Below are 22,921 nucleotides of genomic sequence, written 5' to 3'. Positions count from 1 at the left end.
TACTATCCACTTTACTATCATTACTTTACTATCCACTTTACTCCACTCTACTATCATTACTTTACTATCCACTTTACTCCACTTTACTATCATTACTTTACTATCCACTTTACTGCACTCTACTATCATTACTTTACTATCCACTTTACTCCACTCTACTATCATTACTTTACTATCCACTTTACTCCACTTTACTATCATTACTTTACTATCCACTTTACTCCACTTTACTATCCACTTTACTCCACTTTACTATTATTACTTTACCATCCACTTTACTATCATTACTTTAATCCACTTTACTATCATTACTTTACTATCCACTTTACTCCACTTTCTATCATTACTCTACTATCCACTTTACTCCACTTTCTATCATTACTTTACTATCCACTTGAATCCACTCTTCTATCATGACGTTACTATCTACTTTACTATCATTACTTTACTATCCACTTTACTCCACTTTACTATCATTACTTTACTATCCACTTTACTCCACTCTACTATCCACTTTACTCCACTCTACTATCATTACTTTACTATCCACTTTACTCCACTCTACTATCATTACTTTACTATCCACTTTACTCCACTTTACTATCATTACTTTACTATCCACTTTACTCCACTTTACTATCCACTTTACTCCACTTTACTATTATTACTTTACTATCCACTTTACTCCACTTTACTATCATTACTTTACTCCACTTTACTATCATTACTTTACTATCCACTTTACTCCACTTTCTATCATTACTTTACTATCCACTTGAATCCACTCTTCTATCATGCCGTTACTATCTACTTTACTATCATTACTTTACTATCCACTTTACTCCACTTTACTATCATTACTTTACTATCCACTTTACTCCACTTTCTATCATTACTTTACTATCCACTTGAATCCACTCTTCTATCATGCCGTTACTATCTACTTTACTATCATTACTTTACTATCCACTTTACTCCACTTTACTATCATTACTTTACTATCCACTTTACACCACTTTACTATCATTACTTTACTATCCATTTTACTCCACTTTACTCTCATTACTTTACTATCCACTTTACGCCACTTTACTATCCACTTTACGCCACTTTACCATCATTACTTTACTATCCACTTTAATCCACTTTACTATCATTACTTTACTATCCACTTTACACCACTTTACTATCATTACTTTACTATCCATTTTACTCCACTTTACTATCATTACTTTACTATCCACTTTACTCCACTTTACTATTATTACTTTACTATCCACTTTACTATCATTACTTTACTCCACTTTACTATCATTACTTTACTATCCACTTTACTCCACTTTCTATCATTACTCTACTATCCACTTTACTCCACTTTCTATCATTACTTTACTATCCACTTGAATCCACTCTTCTATCATGACGTTACTATCTACTTTACTATCATTACTTTACTATCCACTTTACTCCACTTTACTATCATTACTTTACTATCCACTTTACTCCACTCTACTATCCACTTTACTCCACTCTACTATCATTACTTTACTATCCACTTTACTCCACTCTACTATCATTACTTTACTATCCACTTTACTCCACTTTACTATCATTACTTTACTATCCACTTTACTCCACTTTACTATCCACTTTACTCCACTTTACTATTATTACTTTACTATCCACTTTACTCCACTTTACTATCATTACTTTACTCCACTTTACTATCATTACTTTACTATCCACTTTACTCCACTTTCTATCATTACTTTACTATCCACTTGAATCCACTCTTCTATCATGCCGTTACTATCTACTTTACTATCATTACTTTACTATCCACTTTACTCCACTTTACTATCATTACTTTACTATCCACTTTACTCCACTTTCTATCATTACTTTACTATCCACTTGAATCCACTCTTATATCATGCCGTTACTATCTACTTTACTATCATTACTTTACTATCCACTTTACTATCATTACTTTACTATCCACTTTACACCACTTTACTATCATTACTTTACTATCCATTTTACTCCACTTTACTCTCATTACTTTACTATCCACTTTACGCCACTTTACTATCATTACTTTACTATCCACTTCACGCCACTTTACCATCATTACTTTACTATCCACTTTAATCCACTATACTATCATTACATTACTATACACTTTAATCCACTATACTATCATTACTTCACTATCCATTTTACTCCACTCTACTATCATTAGTGTACTATCCACTTGAATCTACTTTACTATCATTACTGTACTATCCACTTGAATCCACTTTACTATCATTACTGTACTATCCACTTGAATCCACTCTACTATCATTACTGTACTATCCACTCTGCTGTCATTACGTTACTATCTACTTTACTAGCATTACTTTACTATCCACTGCATTACTTTACTATCCAATTTACTCCACTTTACTATCATTACTTTACTATTTATTTACTCCACTTTACTATCATTACTTTACTATCCACTTTACTCCACTATACTATCATTACTTTACTATTTACTTTACTCCACTTTACTAGCATTACACATAATCAGGACTCCAACACCACCATTGAAACATGGGACACATATATATGGATTGTATGTTAAGAGTAATAACAGAGTACTACTTATACTATTATAATCATTATGATGCCCATATTGTAAAGGTTTATTCTGAATGTTGTGTTTAGATCGGTGAGGAAGCTGAGGTCACTCTGAAGTCCACCTGTCCCTGTAACTTCACCCTCCACTATGAGATTGCGTCCAGAGGGAACATCATCCAGTCTGGCCAGCAGCAGTCCAACGCTACAGCCCAAAGAAGCAAGAGGGCAGCGGTCACCTTCGACAAGAACGTCCACACAACCCAGCAGCCCAGTGGCTCTGGTCAGTACTAGAGTCCCAGATGAGAAGTCTATTTTGTTCCATAATGAAGAGCGGAGTATTTTGACTAATTGACACAATTTTGGTCCAAATGTTCCAATACATTCTGCTAAGAATACATAGAGGGTAGTTTGTCAAACTCTGTAGATATATGGCTCTGAATCCCCCCTCGGTCTCTTCTCTCCCTTTTCTTCCCCTCTTTCTCTTCCCACGCCCCTCCAGATCCGGCGGCCTCCTCCCCACAGGACGAGACAGACAGCTGTATGTCGGTGCTGCATTTCCCCGTGACCCACGCCATGGCGCCCCTCAGCCGCCTCCTGGTCTACTATGTGAGGGAGAACGGGGAGGGCGTCACTGACAGTCTACAGATCCCTGTACAGCCCAGCTTTGAGAACCAGGTACCATAACAATACCTTCATCTCTCTCTGAGTCCTTGCATCCCTCCCTGTGCACTGTACATAGTCCTCCCTGTTACACACAGTCCTGCCTGTACACACAGTCCCCCCTGTACACACAGTCGTGCCTGTACACACAGTCCTCCCTGTACGCACAGTCCCCCCTGTACACACAGTCCTCCCTCTACACACAGTCCTGCATGTACACACAGTCCTCCCTCTACACACAGCCCTCCATGTACACACAGTCCTGCATGTACACACAGTCCTGCCTGTACATAGTCCTCCCTGTACACACAGTCCTCCCTCTACACACAGTCCTCCCTGTACACACAGTCCTCCCTGTACACACAGTCCTACCTGTACACCCAGTCTCTGTCAGAATGATAGGTAGGTCTATCATGGTTGCCAGTCTGCCTAACTCTAACCCCAACTCATGCCAGGCAACAAAGGAGTTGGCTAAACAGAAACACACAGGCAACCAGACCATGTTCAGTTTGGGATGACAGAGACGTTGCCCAGTGTTCTTGTGCGGGTTTCCAGTTGACTTGAGTACCATAGTTGACTGCAGTCCCATGCTATACTACAGTGGGATCCCCAGTGCCAGTGAGTCCCTGTAAACAACCAGCTGTATTTGCCCATGAGCTCCCCAGTTACTGTCTGCATTAGGTGGGGTGTGTTAAGTCCTTCCCTAGAGTTTTTACTGCATCCTGGTATGCAATCAGTGAGGTAGGGGGAGGTGTGTGTGTGGCTACCTAAATGGACATGATGAGACAGAGACTGTGTGTGTGTGTGTGTGTGTGTGTGTGTGTGTGTGTGTGTGTGTGTGTGTGTGTGTGTGTGTGTGTGTGTGTGTGTGTGTGTGTGTGTGTGTGTGTGTGTGTGTGTGTGTGTGTGTGTGTGTGGGGTCATGACAGGCAGGATGATGAGGGCTTAGGTTTGGAGACCAGTGGAACACATTACGAGGGCTAATTTGGGCTAGTGTGTGAAAACCGTTTTGGGGTGTGAAAGTTTAGGGCTGTCATTCTCTGTCTTCAAGCCCTGCATTTAACTGTTGACTCCTCACCATAAATACATCACGGCTTCAGCTACGGTTCTCACAGGAGCACTCACAGTTCAGTTGAAAGACTCTGTGGATGATGTCTCCAATCAAACAAGGCATTTCACTCTACTTGAGCATGTGACATTAAAACTTGATCTGTATATTTTTTTTGTATCACCTATTTTCTGTAGGTGTCTGTCTCTCTGTCCACCAATGAGTCGATGCCAGGTGACCCTATCCGTCTGCGTGTCAGTGGTGAGAAGGGCTCCTGTGTTTGTGTCGCCACCGTGGACAAGAGCCTCTATCTCCTCAAGCCAGACTTCCAGCTCAGTCCAGACAAGGTCTGTCTCCCTCCATCTTACCTTGTTTCTAATCTATAATACAACTAATCTATATTCGGACAGGAAATGAATGGAAGCCATCCATGTCCACTGTTCTTTCTGTAGGTGTTTAAAGAACTGGCAGACTTTGACGTGTCCGATGCCTTCGGAGTCCCCAAAGACGATGTGCACTTCTGGTGGCCGGGGTTGTCATCTAGCCGACGGAGGCGTTCTTCAGTGTTTCCATGGCACTGGGACATCACTAAAGATGCCCGCTTCGCCTTCACGGTAAGGGCAATACTCCGTCACCAATCAATCACCTGACCTGGCATAAGATCTTCAGTGTAGATGCTTTTACAATGTGTGTCTGTGTAACAGGAGACTGGCCTGGTGGTGATGACTGACATGGTGAGTCTGAACCACAGACAGAGTGGAGGGATGTACACGGACGAGGCCGTTCCCGCCTTCCAGCCTCACACATCCACGCTGGTGGCAGCCATGCACTCCCGCACCATGCCCAGGTAGCTACTGGCACAGAGCCAGGTTTCTGCCCCCTGGAGCTAGCCACTGTGCCCCACTAGTATTTGAAGTAGAAACTAGACCTATATCTTTAATCCTCCAGATAAACATTATACACATGGTGTGCCTTAACACATGTCAGCAAGGGTTTAGAGACAATCCATTTTCCAATTACGGGTTATTGCATCCAGGTCCATAATGGAAGGCCTTTATTGATGTAAAGTTGTGTTGTGTTTTGGTTGCAGAGCAGAGAAGCGCAGACGGACATTCTTCCCTGAGACGTGGGTGTGGCACTGCGTCAATGTCAGGTACTGGAATAGCTACATCATCTCTGTGCGCGCGCGCGCTGTGTGTTTGAGTGAGTGGGTGGGGATGGTCTCAGCTGCATCAGATTGTGGGGATTTGGTGGCGTTCCAGATCTGTAAACTTGGAAGATGGAGGAGTGGGTGAGGAAGGAGGGGTAAGGGAGTACATATTTGAGAGGGGATATTTCACCACTCGTTGACTGTCCAGTATTTTCTCCCAGTATTTTCTCCTTCCATTCATTTCCAGCCAATATAAATTAACTGGCCATATGTTTCCATACGCTTGATTCCTTTGGGCAGAGTTGTGTTCTGCCTAATTTCCTATTCAATCCAACGCTTTGATTTCCCTTATTGAGTGTATCAAAGTAGTTTTTGGGTGACTTTCATCAAAAGGAAGGGCGTTAGTAATTTCCGAGAACGTTTATTATGCTCTGTGAAAGCTGGCCAAAACTAACGTCAGCATGAGTTGCCAACAATGATCTCAGCCATCTATACCCAACACTTAACTTCCTGTTTTTAAACCTATGTATTGCTATGGGCAGAATATTACTTAGTTACAGCTGTTGCCCTAATAAGACAAATACTGTAAGATCAATCCCATTAGTGCCATAATGTTCTTGTTCCAAACATTGGTCAGAAACACTGTTTGCTATGGTGTCATGCTTAGAGAAAATTGCTTTGTTGGAATCGTGCATTATCGTCTGTGTTTCAGTTTTTCCCCAAAATCTGTTTTGACAGTGATGTCACCGGGGAAGCTGAGTTGCGATTGGACGTTCCAGACTCCATTACCACCTGGGTGACGGAGGCCATTGGCTTGTCAGAGGAGAAGGGGCTGGGCCTTTCCAAGAGGGTGGAGCTTCGTACCTTCAAGCCCTTCTTCGTAGACTTCACCCTCCCCTACAGTGTGATACAGGGGGAGCAGACCAAAGTGCCGCTGACCGTTTACAACTACTTGTCTAGCTGCGCAGAGGTGAGGGGCTGAGGAAAGGGGCAGACAGGGGGAGCAATTCTAAACCATGACGATCAAATAGAAATATTTACGCTTGGAGCAGAGCAATCCAGTCCTAATATGTCTATAAGTGTGTCCATCCTCCGTCATGGTATTGGCAGATGAGCCTGTTAAAGGGCTGTGCGTGCTGCCCTTTAATGTCATGTTAGGTGATTATGTAGACCAATGGAGCCCTCGCTTTGATGTCCGCCTGAACGTGATTCTTATATTTCCTGCAAAGTTATTTACGACTTGTGGCTTGTGGATAAAGAACAGTGAAACGATCTGACTGCATTACCGAGTCCTCTGCGAAATTTGGACAATGACTGGAACTTAATCCTTCACGGAGCCTGAGAGCAATGAGTCAGTCTGCATGGAAAATGTGCAATGTGATTAGAAAATTCCCCAAAATCCTTTAAGAGCTTTGAGGTCACACTGCATGAAAGAACAGAGCGCAAAGCAGATATGATGCATGTCCTGTCAGAAAAAATTCATCTCTGTTGTGTTAACGCAGGACCTTCATGTGTGTTTATGTGTGTCTCTCTCTCTCTCTCTCTCTCTCTCTCTCTCTCTCTCTCTCTCTCTCTCTCTCTCTCGGTCTTCCTCAGGTCCATGTCAAAGTGACCGTTCCCAAAGGCATCAAGTTCGTGGGCCACCCCGGAAAGCATCACCTGACCAGGAAGAAGTGTGTGGCTCCTGGAGAAGCCACACCCACATCCATAGTGTTGTCCTTCACTGAGCTGGGTGCTGCCAACATTACAGGTTATTCCAGCTAGTCAATTACTGGGGAACCCCCTGGGAAGAGTTCCAAGTTCTCTCATAGTTATTCAAGTTCCTGAAATCCTCAAAGTTTGCTGATGTTTTAGGCATCTTGCTAATAGCTCTTGAAGTTTTGGATTTGATTTCAAGGATATTGCAGGTTGGTATGGTACACTAACTGCCCTGTTGTTCCATGGTGTGGGAGTAACACCTGCCTTTTGGCTCTCCTATCCAGCCGTCCCTAAGTCCATGAGGCCTTTAAAGTCTGTACTGTATGTCCAAGAGGTTCCATGCTGCTGAAAGACCTGATGCGTATGTGATCTGGTCATCCAACGATACAAACAGTCCCCGCAAAAGTACATCTGGGAACAAAGCAGGCCACCAGCAGGGGAGCAGCCAGGGCCTTGCACTGACACTCAGTGGCATGTTTATGAGTTTTCAGGTCACTGGCAATAAATGGGCCCCCCGCGGCTCTGTCCCTTGGCCCCTAGTCTTTCCCTCTCACTAGACACACACAAAGAGAACACATTGGCTCACAGCCACGACTCCAATGTGCTTCTCTGCAAAGGGAACTACATGTTCTTTGACAAACATGTTTTGTGTTGTTGTGCAACGTGGGATTGTGTTGTTGATCAATGTAAGGTGTGTTTGGTGGTTTTATATGTACTTTAAAAAATATTTTCTTGAAATATCATTCTAAGTCCTGCTTAGTGGGAACTTACAAGCAAAAAAAACCAATGCTGATATATGGTGAGGTGAAGTGTATTTCTGTTTTTCCTGCCATAGCGCGGGCCGTTGCATATAGTGAACCGGGCTGCTGCTCAGATGGACTCCAGTCAACGAAAACAAGCAAAAACACAGATGACCTAGAGGATCGGAGGACCCCCACTGGCCTTGACTATGTCCAGAGGAGTGTCCTGGTGGAGGTATGAGAAATGGGAGAGAGCTGAGATGGGGAGCAGATGCTCGCTGTACCTTGTGCTGTCATTAGTAGAGTGATGTCAGCTCTAACATGTTTCTCTCTTTCTCCCTCCTACAGCCAGAGGGCCTGCCCAGACATTACACCTACAGTGTCTTCTTCTGCCCTAACGGTCAGTATAGACTTATATGTTGTACTATAGTACTACACAGGTCTCAGAGCAAATACATTTTGACTGTTACCCAATACCAATCTACCTCTATACAGTCTGATTTATTTTCCTCACTGGGCCACAATGTAATGTAAATCTGACATTTCCATTTTCAGAGCGGATCCACATCTCTACACCCAACAAGTATGAGTACCAGTACGTGAAGAAGCCGGCCAAGATGACCCACTTTGAGGTGGCAGTAAAGACCCACAACGACGCCCACTTTGCCCTTTCACCCAGCCCCCACGACAGCGCTGAGATGCTGGAGATTGTGCTGGGGGGCAGACAGAACACTGGCTCCTGGATCTCCCTGGGCAAGATGGGCGAGCCAGTGGTCAGCGCTCCCACTCCGGGCATCCTCTCCTGGGATGAGTTCCGCAGCTTCTGGGTCAGCTGGAATGTTGGTGGGGTGCAGGTGAGAGTAGGGTGATGGTCAAACCTAGTTCTCGTTTGGGTATTGGAGCATCTATTCTATATAATGAGTTCTGGGATTTGTGTCCTCTTATGAATCCTATACAGATCCACCGTGTCATTTTCAACATAGAGTCCCAGTCAGTCAGTCAGTCAGTCAGTCAGTCAGTCAGTCAGTCAGTCAGTCAGTCAGTCAGTCAGTCAGTCAGTCAGTCAGTCAGTCAGTCAGTCAGTCAGTCAGTCAGTCAGTCAGTCAGTCAGTCAGTCAGTCAGTCAGGGCATGAGGTAGAGTATAGTAATGAGTTGGGGTAGTGACTGAGAGTTAAACAGGGAGCATTAGACTGGGCAGGCACAGGGGCGGTGTAGTCAAGAGGACTGGCGCCACTTTTAATGACATGCCTGTGAGGTCACGCTTAACTGGCTGATGTCAGCGAGGACACTCAGTGATCCGTGGCGTCCACATGGCGCTGCCTGGCACACGGGCCTGAACCCTGCATTAGCCTCGCACCATTCACCAAAGGGAGCAATTAAAAGCCTGCTCTAGAACCCTGTATGGCCCAATAAGATTCATGTATTTTTCTAGTGACCGATTGCATTTTGGTTTGATGAGCCATGTTCAGCTCTGCATGGTCTTTGGTTTAATGTGATTAAAAAATGCTTAGAAATACCCAGGGGGCAATCTGTTCATTTGCATGTGGAGTGGATGTTGGAAAAATGTGATGAAGACTGCTCTTGCCAACTCTTGGTAATGGACTTTATGTGTGCCTTGGATTTGTACATGCAAAATCAACCCAAACAGCTTTTTAAGTATCTTATTGGGTTCTAGTATTTTACTATTGACAGGGACTAGTCACAGGGACTTCCTCTGCACAGCATGAGCGAACATCTTTTTCGACCATTTTCTCATTAGGTCAGTCTTCTGATCAGTGAGAAATTCAGGACCACATTTATATTGTATCAGGCTTTTATTGGAACCTTGCAAAACCCAAGGCACATTTTAGATTTTTTTTGTAATATTGTATTTTACTTCTTTTTTTTCAATAAACGAAAAACATACATAGAAAAAAACAATTGACAACTTAACATATACATGGAAGAATCATATGCTTTATTATTGAAATATTGAACAAAATCTGGCTACAGACAGAAACAACATAACACAAGGTGAAGCCATATGGGGCAGAGTCTTACAAGCATTGGAAACAACATTGGGTGCGGATACAGTGGGAATGTGAGTCTGAGCAAGTGTGATGTCATTCATGTTTGTTGAAATGTATGTATGTTTGTAAAATGTTAAGCACTGCACATTGTTTTAACTACTATAAATGAGAATAACAAAGTGCTGGGTCTATTTCTCTAACCAGCACTCGAGCCACAGATCTCAAATCACATACTCTACTCCCGATCCTAATCGTAACTGTTAGGTCAATGTAAAACATCTGACCCTGTATCAGTGGTTAGGGACAACTTCACCCATTTACTCTAGTCAAAAACCTCTAATCTCTCATATCAATCATTGATAGGTCGGACATGGCTTGCAGCCATCCAATGAGTCGGTGATCCTGCAGTGGTCCAGCCCCCTCCCTGGGCAGGTGCGTCACATTGGTTTCTCCACGGGCTGGGGCTCAGTGGGTGAGTTTAAGATCTGGAGGAAGGAGGACTCTGATGAGAACCACAACGAGGCCTTCACACTGGGCGTTCCTCACAACGTGGTGCCTGGCTCTGAGACTGCCACTGCATCCATGATAGGTGGGACACCATTTATTTCTCATCCATTTCTCTTCCACTTCCTTTTCATAGCTCAATCATTTTCATTATCTGCATGTCTGCTGCTACTGTTCACCCATGCACTCTGAATACATCCTGTTCACTTTGACATACAGTACCTTGTCCATGTGGTTAATTATAGTAAGCATCGCCAATTTCTCTCTAAATGACATTTGATGATATGGTCATAGTCTATTGTAATCCTGTTGATCCTGCAGCTAATTTATTTTAAGACCAATTCTCTTTTGAAAAAGAGATTGTAACTCAATAAAACTACCTTTATGTGAGGCAGCGTTGCTGATCTGTTTCTGCGCTGTGCTTTGTGATTTCAGGGGACGTGATGGGCCCCACTCTCAACAACCTGGACAAGCTGCTACGGCTGCCCTTCGGCTGTGGGGAGCAGAACATGATCCACTTCGCCCCCAACGTCTTTGTCCTCAAGTACCTGCAGAAGACAAGTCAGCTCAGCCCTGAGGTGGAGGCCGAGGCCACAGACTACCTGCTGCAAGGTAAACCACCAAATGGTTCAAGGGCTTTGAGACCTGTCTTGAGATACTTGAGATTTTCCTGCGAGTTATGAATCAGATCTCAAGTGGCCCCTATTGAAGATCACTATACAAAATCAATCCATTACTATCCACTTAGATCTAAATCCACAGTGTAGACGTTCTCTGATATTCACCTGGTCTAGATAGCTTCCACCCACTGATCCCCTCTCCCCTGTACCTTCCCAGGGTACCAGAGACAACTGACCTATAAGCGCCAGGATGGATCTTATAGTGCCTTTGGAGAGAGGGATTTCTCTGGGAGCATGTGGTAAGTCCTTTACTCTTCGCTTAGAATTACATCCCTCAGTATGTCATCTGCTGTTCCCTTAAGTTTACATCCCACGTCAGTTAACTCTGTATGGTACATAGATTAAAACTGCATATTGCATCTCAACTTACCCTGGCCTGCGTGTTATTGGCAGAAACAATGAAGCTCTTATCAGTAACTTTGTATGCATATGGTCAACATTCATACCCTCACAACCCTGTGTTTAATTCGGCCGACTTGGGCTTGCTGAGTGTTTATTTAATGTTTACACATCCCTGGAGGCAGGCAAGAGGCCACAACCATGTCATAATATTTGGAATAGTGAATACGGAGCGTATGAGAAGCTCCAATGTTCTGCTTGCATACCTTCAGGGTGATTTATTAGTTGATGTGGGTATTATGATATTTAATATAGCTCAGACTGTGAAACAGTAGGTTAAATATACCCAGGAGAATCGTACACAAACTCGTAATTGGTTCCCCCAGGCAGCCATGGGGCTCCAGTGAGTTATTTGCTGTTAATGCACACGGTACAGAATGGCCCCTGGTTGTTTTGGCCCCATGGGCAATGCACCGCCTCTGTATGTAGGCTACATTACACTCCCTCCGTCCTCACACCCACACTACCTCTGGAGACAGAGGAGCTTGCTAGGCTCCAGGCCACTTAAAGGGCAATTCCGCCACTTCTCAACCTGATATTCATTATCTCCAGCATCATACCATTGTTTACATATGTGAAAACAGAGCGTTTCAATGATCTGTGGTTAAAAAGATAAAGGTCCTAAAAAATGCTTCTCTGTGACAGTAAAATGAAAAGTATTTTTTTTAAACCTGCAATGCGTTTCTAGCCAGTGGGAAAGTATTTTATTGCTCCCCACGTCACTGCGAATCTCATAGTGTTTGAAAAGGACTGTTTGTGAAATGTTTAAACTTTTGATGGTGGCAGGTAGCATAGTGATTAGGAGCATTGGGCCAGTAACCAAAAGCTCTCTGGTTTGAATCCCCCAGTCAACTAGGTGAAAAATCTGTCTGTGCCAGTGCTTAATTTGAGTCGGATCCTGCCGGAACAGCATCCGGCACCTCTCAGTTTTGAACTGTTTAGTTCCGGAACCTATTTGCCAGGATCCGGTACCTCTCGTGGCATGAAACGTAATTTTCGCAGTTTGCAATGTAAAACTTGGAATAAAAGTGGTCAGAGTTCATTTGAGTTGCCTCCTCTGTAATTCTCCTGCCCCCTAAAAAACTTTGCCTAATGTGAAAATTTCGATTTTCAGCCCGCACCTGATATTTTAAGAATTGATTCGGATTGGGCCAGCCCGGGTTTATGATTTGCACAACATTGTAGCCTAGAGACCAACTCGTGGCAGGTGCTGTGGTGCGAGAGAGAAGCGTGTCTGTAGCCTATCTCTCACAGGCTCCTGCTTAAACAAAAATACTTCTCTGTCTTCCAAATAGGCCTATTAAGTCAACAGCAATTTTTGACAAACTAAAACGAGAGAGAGGCTTTTGGCACGAGAGCATTGGCCATCGCCGGTGAGTGAGCTGTGCATCATTGGTTGAGTCAGTGAAACTGGAAGCTTTTTAGGACTTTCATTTCCTCCTCATATTGTACAATATGTGTCTCTTCCACACACCTAGGCCTAGGCTACATATGGATTCAAGATGAGATCGTTTTTAATGATCTCACATTCTCAGTTTGTCAGTGTCAAAGTAGCCTGACATTTCAATCATTTGTGCGGTATTAAAAAAGATTCCGCTAAAGTCTCCAGTCATGTAAAATGACATAGAATTGCATGAAATGTGTTTATAAAAGGCACAATTTTTCCTGGACCCTAGGCTACAAAAAAAGTCTCTACTCTACTGCTCTAGTCTAGACCACTACGTAAATGCGATGATATGCATACAATGCTTTATTATAAAGGTGATTTTCCGGTAGCTCAGAGATCCCCAGGTCACCCCCATCTCTTATTCCGGCAACTCACAATTTACAAATTTAGCACTGCTGCCCTTGAGCAAGACACTTAACCCTAATTGCTCCTGTAAGTTGCTCTGGATAAGAGCATCTGCTAAGTGACTAAAATGTAAATGTAATGTCATCGTATAGAACTTTTTTTTCTTCACATATGTACACACTGTTATTGTGCTGGAGGTAATGAAAATGAGGTTGAAAAGTGGTGGAATTGCCCTTTAACGGAAAATGTGTTGTGCCTATTGACATGCCCTGCGAACTGGAACTGAGGCATGTGTTTGGTACTTTATTAGGATCCCTATTAACTGTTGTGAAAGCAGCAGCTACTCTTCCTGGGGTCCACACAAAACATGAAACATGACATAATACAGAACATTAATACACAAGAACAGCTCAAGGAAAGAACTACACCAATTTAAAAAGTATAAAAAATAAAGCAATTGAATTACTGCTCCGGTGTAATTAGTGATAACATTAAACTTTTACATAAAAACCCTTCAAACCTCTGTATGCAGGAAGAGGATATTAAGACGAAATGAAGTGTAACGGCCATAATAGTGTAAGCATTGGTTTTGGAGCCACGGGCCACATGGCAGGAGCCGGATGTTAAACCTTATGTAAACCTGTAGCAACATACACTGTTTTAATCCATCAGCTTGGTGTTTATATGTCAGAACAACCCACCTTTTGTTTGGGCTCCAGAGTTAATCATTAGCACAGGTCATTTATGGGTAGGTTAACAGTGCTCTTAATGCAGTGTTAATGTATTCCAGCTTGTAAAAATGTATTTGAGCGGAAATTGCAGGGACTAATGAAAAGATTGTACATAATGACACAGGCTCCGTCCGCTAATGCCTGGTCTGGGTGATGCCAAGGCTTTTAGCCCTACTCTGCTCTGGTCTCTGTGTATGTCCCTGTGGGTTGAATATTGGGACACAGAGCTAAGGATGAGGATGGGCTGGTTTTCATCACTACCCCCTGCCTGCCTCTCATGCAGATTCAGATGCTCTGTGTGTGTGTGTGTGTGTGTGTGTGTGTGTGTGTGTGTGTGTGTGTGTGTGTGTGTGTGTGTGTGTGTGTGTGTGTGTGTGTGTGTGTGTGTGTGTGTGTGTGTGTGTGTGTGTGTGTGATTCTGTTTGTGTGTGTGTGATTCTGTTTGTGTGTGTGTGATTCTGTTTGTGTGTGTGTGATTCTGTGATTGTGAGTGTGTGTGTGATTCTGTTTGTGTGTGTGATTCTGTTTGTGTGTGTGTGATTGTGAGTGCTTGTGTCTCTGTGTGTTTAGTGAAGTGGTGTTGGGATATGTCAAGATGTCTTTGCAGGGTTGGGGGTGGGGGTGCTGTGGTGGGCCCTTGGCCGGACCTGGCAGCCCCTCTTCCGACATCGCTTGCATACCAGCCTCCGTCTGGATCCAATGAGAGCCACATGCTGGTGTAATCTGCAGAACCCCTGCCACCACAACCACCGCCCCTTCAACCCTTCAATCCCTGTAGCCTACTTAATACCCTGGCCTGGGGTAAATATGTAACCTGATGGAAGCTCCATACTCTGGGCCTGTTAGTGGTGCCTGGTTAGATACACACGGGACATGTTGAGACTGGCATGAAGTGGAACAGATAGCAGAGATTGAGAGAACTAACAGAACTAACTAATACTGTGTTGTGTTAAACAATCGATTTCTACTCCAATGCCAAACAGGCTTGGTGAGGAACGAGGGTGAATACAGCAGGAATATGGTGTTTGTATCAAGTCAGATCTTAGATAACTGGATGCTTGATTGATAGACGTTTACATGTTGAAATGGAGAATGGTTGTTATCGCTCTGTGCTTGGACATGGTAACCCCTTCTCTTCCCTCTCACATACACTGCTATTAAAGCCCTGGTGTGTGTGTGTGTGTGTGTGTGTGTGTGTGTGTGTGTGTGTGTGTGTGTGTGTGTGTGTGTGTGTGTGTGTGTGTGTGTGTGTGTGTGTGTGTGTGTGTGTGTGTGTGTGTGGCGATGAGTGGGGTCATGACAGGCAGGCGATGAGGGGTTAGGTCTCTCTCTCTGTGTGTGTGTGTGTGTGTGTGTGTGTGTGTGTCCATCTGGTTTTACCACAAACAGAGCACTCTATCATTCATTCAAACTAAAACTGACTGCAGCAACAACTGTAAGAGAACCAGGGTCATCTGCTTCCTTTATGACTTTATGACTTTGAGCAACCAGAACTATACATTTGTATCTATCTTGACTTTGAAGATTTGAAATCTTCTGTTTGGACTTCTTTAGAAAACCTCTGTCTATTTGGACTCCATATGACCAACTTTTTGTAAGTACTTCTCAAACAATAAATTGTTATAAAACCTGCATCAAAATAACCAGTAGCTAGGGAATTGATCATGTTGTGGCGTTGTTAACATGGGACTTACTTGTCAGTAAGTCTTGGTCGTTCCTTTAGGTAATTATGAAAAACTTTGGTTCCAACTTCTATTGACGTTCCAGGATCCAGCTCCAAGGTGCTGTTCTGAATGACCTCTGTGTGCTATCCATAACAACATGTCATCAACTTCCCCAAACTCCAGTAAGGGAGTGGAAGCCCGCAGGGAGGGAGGGAGGGAGGGAGGGACTTCAGCCGGCCAGAGTGGAGGAAGCAGCCCGGTCTCTGGCGTTTACTCGCCCACTAAATCATCTTTACGCTACCCAGCAACTCTCTCTGGGGCCTGGCAGTTAAAGCCGGTGACACAATATTACTTAACATTATAAAAATTCTTGCTGCCTCTCTGGGGAGACATAACTTCTAGGGCACAGCAAGAGAAGATTTAATACCGTGGTTTATGGGAGAGATTTTTTTCTTACTCTCTCTTGGCTTGTTCCTTGAGTTACGGCCCAAATGTATGTTTGGAAGAAAAAAAACATGGTTTATTTATTTATTTCCCCATTTGTTATGGTAAGCAGCTTGTCTCATCATTTGGCTGCTCTGGGGAGGATGCTGTAATGGAATGCTGGTCTGTAATTAAAGAGCATTGGCCAGAGTGTGCAGGTTTCACTAAGGGCAGTTGTTTATGTATGACCGTGTGTTTATTAGCCTAGATGGGTCCCTCACCATTGGCCTCTCTATGGATCTGGGGTTTGATTCCCGCTGTGATTCCAGTTCAGAAACTCCAGGTCACACACCGTTTCTGGACATTACAGATACCTTCCCTGGGGATGACTGTTTTTTATATGTTCGGAATGTTTTTGGGATATTCCAGCATGCAGAAACATACTTGATTTGGCTTTGTGAAAGTCCTCGTTCTTGACACTGAAAAGCTGCTGGATCCTGTGGCGACTATCTGCGTTTTACTCACTCCTCCTCCATCTTCATCTTCATCTGCTCTTCCTCGCTCTGTACCAACCACTCCATCCCTCTCTCTGTACCAACCACTCCATCCCTCGCTCTGTACCAACCACTCCATCCCTCGCTCTGTACCAACCACTCCATCCCTCGCTCTGTACCAACCACTCCATCCCTCGCTCTGTACCAACCACTCCATCTCTCGCTCTGTACCAACCACCCCATCCCTTGCTCTGTACCAACCACTCCATCCCTCGCTCTGTACCAACCACTCCATCCCTTGCTCTGTACCAACCACCCCATCCCTCGCTCTGTACCAACCACTCCATCCCTCGCTCTGTACCAACCACTCCATCCCTCGCTCTGTACCAACCACTCCATCCCTCGCTCTGTACCAACCACTCCATCCCTCTCTCTGTACCAACCACTCCATCCCTCGCTCTGTACCAACCACTCCATCCCTCGCTCTGTACCAACCACTCCATCCCTCGCTCTGTACCAACCACTCCATCCCTCGCTCTGTACCAACCACTCCATCCCTCGCTCTGTACCACCCACTCCATCCCTCGCTCTGTACCAACCACTCCATCCCTCGCTCTGTACCAACCACTGCATCCCTTGCTCTGTACCAACCACTCCATCCCTCGCTCTCTACCAACCACTCCATCCCTCTCTCTGTCAGTCTGTTTTTGCCTGACAGGATTTTTATGTAGTTTGATCTTCTCACCATGACGTGGCATGTAACAGCTACCATCTCACTCAACCTTGTTTCTGTTTAGAGATTTAAAATGTGTGACTGGTTGGGGAAGATTCCACCCCATTCAAATGGTTTATGTGAACTCTGATGTGAAGTTTGATAAGTATTTTTGAACGATATGTCAGCACATGCTTGAAAGAGACCCAATCCTCCCTCCCTCCCTCCCTCCCTCCCTCCCTCCCTCCCTGTCTCTGTCTCTGTCTCTTTTCTCTTTCTCACTCCTCTCCAGGCTGACAGCGTTTGTGTTGAAATCCTTTGCTCAGTCTCGTGGGTTCATCTTCATTGACCCAGAAGAGCTGCGTGCTGCCAAGGCCTGGCTCATCAACCACCAGAGAGAGGAGGGCTCCTTCCCTGCCATGGGACGCATCCTCAACAAAGACCTGCAGGTGCGTGCGTGGGTGTATCTGTGTTGTGTAACAGGAGACTGACCTGTGGTGATGCCTGACAGAGTGACCCAGAACCATAGACAGTGTGGAGGGATGTACACGGACGAGGTGTGTGTGTTTTCATAGGGACCATTAACCAGTGTTATTCTCCATCTAAAGGGAGGAATCCATGGAAAGATCTCGTTGACGGCGTACGTGGTTGCAGCCCTCCTGGAGACAGGAATAACTACAGAGGTAAGAGGAACAGTGGGTGGGACCATGACCTTTCTTACCAATCAGCCTCACCTCCTGAACAGCATTATTTAGCACAGCGAATCCTAACCTTACATTTATATGTGGATGTAAATTGGACTTTCAGTGAATCTTTCAAGCTCAGACCTAATAACAGAATGTGTGTGTATGTGTGTGTGTCAGAGAAGGCTGGTGGGAGGAGCTATAGGCAGACGGGCTGATTGTAATAGCTGGAATGGAATCAATAGAACGGAGTCAAACAGGTGGTTTCCATATGTTCAATACGTTTGATGCTATTCCATTCCAGCCATTACGATGAGCCCGTCCTTCTATAGCTCCTCCCACCAGCCTCCTCTGGTGTGTGTGTCTGTGTGTGTGCGTGCGTTACTGTGTGTTTGCCGGTACATTCCCATCAGCACTAAAGATGGATGTTCTGGCACGGCACCCCCTGATATTTGTTATGCTCCAGTGGCGGTAATCTAATATCTAATCCCTGGCTGACTGCATCAAGACATTTATGAGGAGGACATGCAGAGACAATGATGCCTGTGGAAGGTAGTACACCTCGGCCACATTCCTGTCATTGTGTACCTCGCCATGCTCTTACCCTGGTGCTGAACCCGAGACGACGTGCTCACCGGCCAGTTAAACCCTCTGTAATGTTCTTTGAAGCAACACCTTTGAACACACTGGCAGTGACACTGACATTTTGTCATGGTCGCTCTAGTAAAAAGATATCTTTGGCTATTGAAAGGTAGCAGTGTCCTTTATTTTAAGTGCGGTAGGCCCTTTATCTGCCAAAGTCATTGTTGCAGAAGAATGTTGCTGTTTATCTGTACAGGGAGTGAGTCCATGTAATGTTTATGCTTTGTCCTACTTTGAGCGTGTTGCCAATACCAATGTTAAACCCCAGATTGTTATTGTGTCAGCTCTCAATTCATTCATGCACAGCTCTTCACAAAGTATTCACAAAGTATTTCTTCACTCTGGATCCCTTCCATCCATTTCCCTCCCCCTTCACAACCCCCCCCCCCCCCCCCCCCCCCCCCCCCCCTTCTCTTCCAGTCTTCCTATCCTTCCCTATCTATCCTGAAGGGCTCTTCAGAGAATCAAGCCTTTTAAAACTGATACCAACTATAAAAGGATTCTTGACATCAAAGCAAAACTCCTTCCTCCTTACAAATTCAGTTAATTAAAAGATGACTAGGCAGACTAAAGTCAGCGGCTGTTGAAGTCTCATCTGAGTGCGCTCAGGAAAAGGGGGCACATCTGGAAAAGATGAAAGTGCTCCTACCTTTAATGGCTAAGAGAATGTTTATTTGCCTTTTGATAAGCAGCACATCTGAGTTGGGGAGCATGAGTTGGAACAGTACAGAGCTTGAACATTCAGCAAAGATCAAATATGCCTGACTTAAGCGAAAGATGAATACGGATGGAGGGAAGGCGTTGTGGAGAGAGGTGTATCCATTTCTCGTACGAAGGTTTGGTCTGTGTGTGCAATGTGGTAGCGCACGTGTGTGTGTGTGTGTGTGTGTGTGTGTGTGTGTGTGTGTGTGTATTTATATAAATATGTGTACTCTTCCCCAGGAGGAGAAGATTGCTGTGGCCAAGGCGAAGGGTTTCCTGGAGAGTAACACATACACAGCTGATGACCCGTATACCACAGCTCTGTCTTCCTACGCCCTGGCTCTGCTACGAAGCCCCTACGCTTCCCTCGCCCTCCGACGCCTCAACCACATGGCCATCACGCAAGGTACTCAGCTGTAAGGAACTGATCTCATATCAGTTTGGTTGCCTACCAATTCATATTAAACACTAAACTAACATGACAGCTCCACTGTTCTTTCTCACACTGTTCCTTACACTTTCCTTTCTCTCCATCACTCACTGTTATTTCTTTTCTGTTTCAATCAGACGGCTTCACCCACTGGAGTCTGACGGGCAGCAGGGTGACCGATGAGGACACCTTCATGGGCTTTAGTGACGGTCTTTCTCAGTCAGGTAGACACACACACACACACACACACACTGTCTCGCCTCCTGTGGCCACAGCTAGACTATCCTCTATGACTGCTTAAGATGTTCTCACGTCTTGACTTTTAGTATTAGTGTGAATGTCTGGTGGCTGTCTAGTGTTTGCATACTAATAGTCTCCTCCATGTCCCAGTGGTGTCAGCGGAGGTGGAGATGACAGCATACGGCCTGCTGACCTACACCCTACTGGGTGATGTGGCCTCCGCCCTGCCTGTGGTCAAGTGGCTCTCCCAGCAGAGGAACGCCCTCGGGGGCTTCTCCTCCACACAGGTACCCCTCACAAGCCTCTCCGCCTCTTTGTCCAAAGCATTCTCCAAAATGTGGTTGTATTTTTCCTTTATTTTACCAGATTAGCCTCACTGACATTTCAAATATCTTTTAGAAGAGATAACTAGCTCACCAAAGTATATTTGAAACAACTGGTAACTGGTCATCTGGTCAGACTGTGTCCAAAGTATCCTTCTAATAACTGTGTGTCTATCCTCTTTTCTAGGACACGTGTGTAGCTCTTCAGGCGTTGTCTGAGTACGCTATCCTGTCATATGTGGGAGGAGTCAACCTGACCATCTCTCTGGCCTCTACCAACCTGGACTTCCAGGAGAGCTTTGAACTGCACCGCGACAACCAAAAGATCCTGCAGAGCGCCTCGGTAAGGAGTAGGGTCACGTTGCCCTTAGACTCTCATAATGGTTAAGGTTAGGATTGGAGGAAGGTAATCTGATGCTAGATCTGTGCCGAAGGGCATCTTCTTTCTGAGGTAAACACTCTTGCTCAGGTAGTTAAGGGACCCCTACTATACCAAGATACACACTACACACAGAAACATAAATTACAGAATTGTCCATTTTCAATGTTGAAGGGTATCTTAAATAACATCCACTAAGTCAACGCAGTTGAGGATAACTAGGAGACTTTATCTAAGCAATGGAATGTGTTTCCCAGTGAATGAACCAGTCAGTTTGTTCAGGCTGTGCGTCTACATTTCCTTCTCATCCCCACAGTGAGGGAGTAGCTCAAGTAAGGGCTTGAACTTTTGTTCCCTCTGCCAGGCATGTAATTATCTGCCCTAATTAGCTGTGTCAGTTTAATTGGGGGTAATTTAGCTATGCTGGTTAGTGACCAGGCTATTTGACTGCTGCTGCTTATGTCAACAGCATTCAAATCAAATCAAATTTTATTTGTCACATGCGCCGAATACAACAGGTGTAGAAGTTGAAGCCCTTTCAAATTGCAGCTATACATAAAATCAGCAGATTCAGGGGGAAAAAAGCTAAAGTTCACAATAGTACAAGCAATGACAAAATGTCTGTTGTTATATATATATATACCTTACCGTGAAATGCTTACTTACAAGCCCTTAACCAACAATGCAGTTTTAAGAAAATAGAGCTAAGAAAATATTTACTAATATATATAAAAAAAGTAACACAATAAAATAACAATAATGAGACTATATCAGTGGAGGCTCCTCAGAGAAGGAAGGGGAGGACCATCCTCAGTGAATTTCATTCAAAAAAATTGTAAAACATTCAAAAAAGTATCATTTTTAGATAAAACTATACTAAATATCTTCAAGTCACCAAATAATTGATTAAAACACACTATTTTGCAATGAAGAGCTACAGTAGCCTCAATAGCACTCTGTAGGGTAGCACCATGGTGTAGCCAGAGGACAGCTAGCTTCCTTCCTCCTCTGGGTACATTGACTTCAATACAAAACCTAGGAGGCTCTTGGTTCTCACCCCCTTCCATAGACTTACATAGTAATTATGACAACTTCCGGAGGACGTCCTCCAACCTATCAGAGCTCTTGCAGCATGAACTGAAATGTTGTCCACCCAATCAAATGATCAGAGAATGAATCTAGTACTGAAAGCATAAGCTACAGCTAGTTAGCACTGCTGTGCATAAAATGTGGTGAGTAGTTGACTCAAAGAGAGAGAAAGTCAATAGTTGAACACTTTTCAACAAATTAATTTCTTTAAAAAAAAAGAAGCAAGAGATAGAGATTTCGTCTTGTCTTTTCACTTTCAGTTTCACTTACTTGCAAATGCAGCTAACGTTAGTTAGTTTAGCCTACTGAAACACCCTGCTCAAACAGAGGGATGCTATGTTAGCTAGTTGGCTATGACTATCCACCACAACTGAAATGTATGCATTCACTACTGTAAGTCGCTCTGGATAAGAGCGTCTGCTAAATGACTAAAATGTAAAATGTAAATGTACAACACTGGAACCCTTCCATGTCAAGGTAAGCTTTTGGTTATATTAATTAATTTCCACCGGGGCCTGCTGGTTTAAGTGCTAAACTGCTTACTGACTGTACACTGTAATGTTACTGCATGATTGGAGCAGTTTACTAACACATTAGTGCTATTAGCTATGTTAACTAGGACGTTACTTTAGCTAATATGAGGACAACGATGTAGGCTGTGTGTAGCAGTTATGACATGGTTTGGCTTGGAAATGTTTTTTCGCCTGGTCACATACAGCTGATGTGTTGTGCTTTGAAGTCCACAAACGAAAAGGTAAGAGGAGGAGAGTGCGTAGAGGCGAGAAGGAATACAACAACAAAAAATACAATTTTATTAGTCACATGCGCCGAATACAACAGGTGTAGACCTTACAGTGAAATGCTTACTTACGTGCCCCTAACCAACAATGCAGTTTAAAAAAATATGGATAAGAATAAGAAATACAAGTAACAAGTAATTAAAGAACAGCAGTAAAATAACAATAGCGAGACTATATACCAGGGGGTACCGGTACAGAGTCAATGTGTGGGGGCACCGGTTAGTTGAGGTAACATGTACATGTAGGTAGAGTTATTAAAGTGACTATGCATAGATGATAACTATGCATAGATGTGACTATGCA

The 22,921-nt window shown here is 44.0% G+C and overlaps 1 protein-coding gene across 1 annotated transcript in view; it reads left to right on the top strand.

Moving 5' to 3' along the window:
• The window catches only part of LOC106584419 (C3 and PZP-like alpha-2-macroglobulin domain-containing protein 8), a 53,694-nt gene that overhangs the window by 16,236 nt on the left and 14,537 nt on the right, over positions 1 to 22,921 (top strand). The window contains exons 14-33 of the mRNA XM_014169727.3: positions 2,713 to 2,905; positions 3,125 to 3,300; positions 4,531 to 4,680; positions 4,786 to 4,947; positions 5,038 to 5,180; positions 5,424 to 5,486; positions 6,222 to 6,453; positions 7,080 to 7,233; positions 8,017 to 8,156; positions 8,270 to 8,321; positions 8,477 to 8,775; positions 10,295 to 10,520; positions 10,871 to 11,047; positions 11,273 to 11,354; positions 17,623 to 17,779; positions 17,939 to 18,013; positions 19,598 to 19,763; positions 19,925 to 20,011; positions 20,178 to 20,314; positions 20,538 to 20,693. Of these exons, the coding sequence (XP_014025202.1) occupies positions 2,713 to 2,905; positions 3,125 to 3,300; positions 4,531 to 4,680; positions 4,786 to 4,947; positions 5,038 to 5,180; positions 5,424 to 5,486; positions 6,222 to 6,453; positions 7,080 to 7,233; positions 8,017 to 8,156; positions 8,270 to 8,321; positions 8,477 to 8,775; positions 10,295 to 10,520; positions 10,871 to 11,047; positions 11,273 to 11,354; positions 17,623 to 17,779; positions 17,939 to 18,013; positions 19,598 to 19,763; positions 19,925 to 20,011; positions 20,178 to 20,314; positions 20,538 to 20,693 (3,027 nt within the window). The remainder of the gene's footprint in view (positions 1 to 2,712; positions 2,906 to 3,124; positions 3,301 to 4,530; positions 4,681 to 4,785; positions 4,948 to 5,037; positions 5,181 to 5,423; positions 5,487 to 6,221; positions 6,454 to 7,079; positions 7,234 to 8,016; positions 8,157 to 8,269; positions 8,322 to 8,476; positions 8,776 to 10,294; positions 10,521 to 10,870; positions 11,048 to 11,272; positions 11,355 to 17,622; positions 17,780 to 17,938; positions 18,014 to 19,597; positions 19,764 to 19,924; positions 20,012 to 20,177; positions 20,315 to 20,537; positions 20,694 to 22,921) is intronic.

Source organism: Salmo salar, chromosome 23 (genome assembly GCF_965601325.2).
Source record: "Salmo salar chromosome 23, fSalSal1, whole genome shotgun sequence".
Classification (NCBI taxonomy): Eukaryota; Metazoa; Chordata; class Actinopteri; order Salmoniformes; family Salmonidae; genus Salmo; species Salmo salar.
This window is presented reverse-complemented; position numbering and strand designations above follow the sequence as displayed.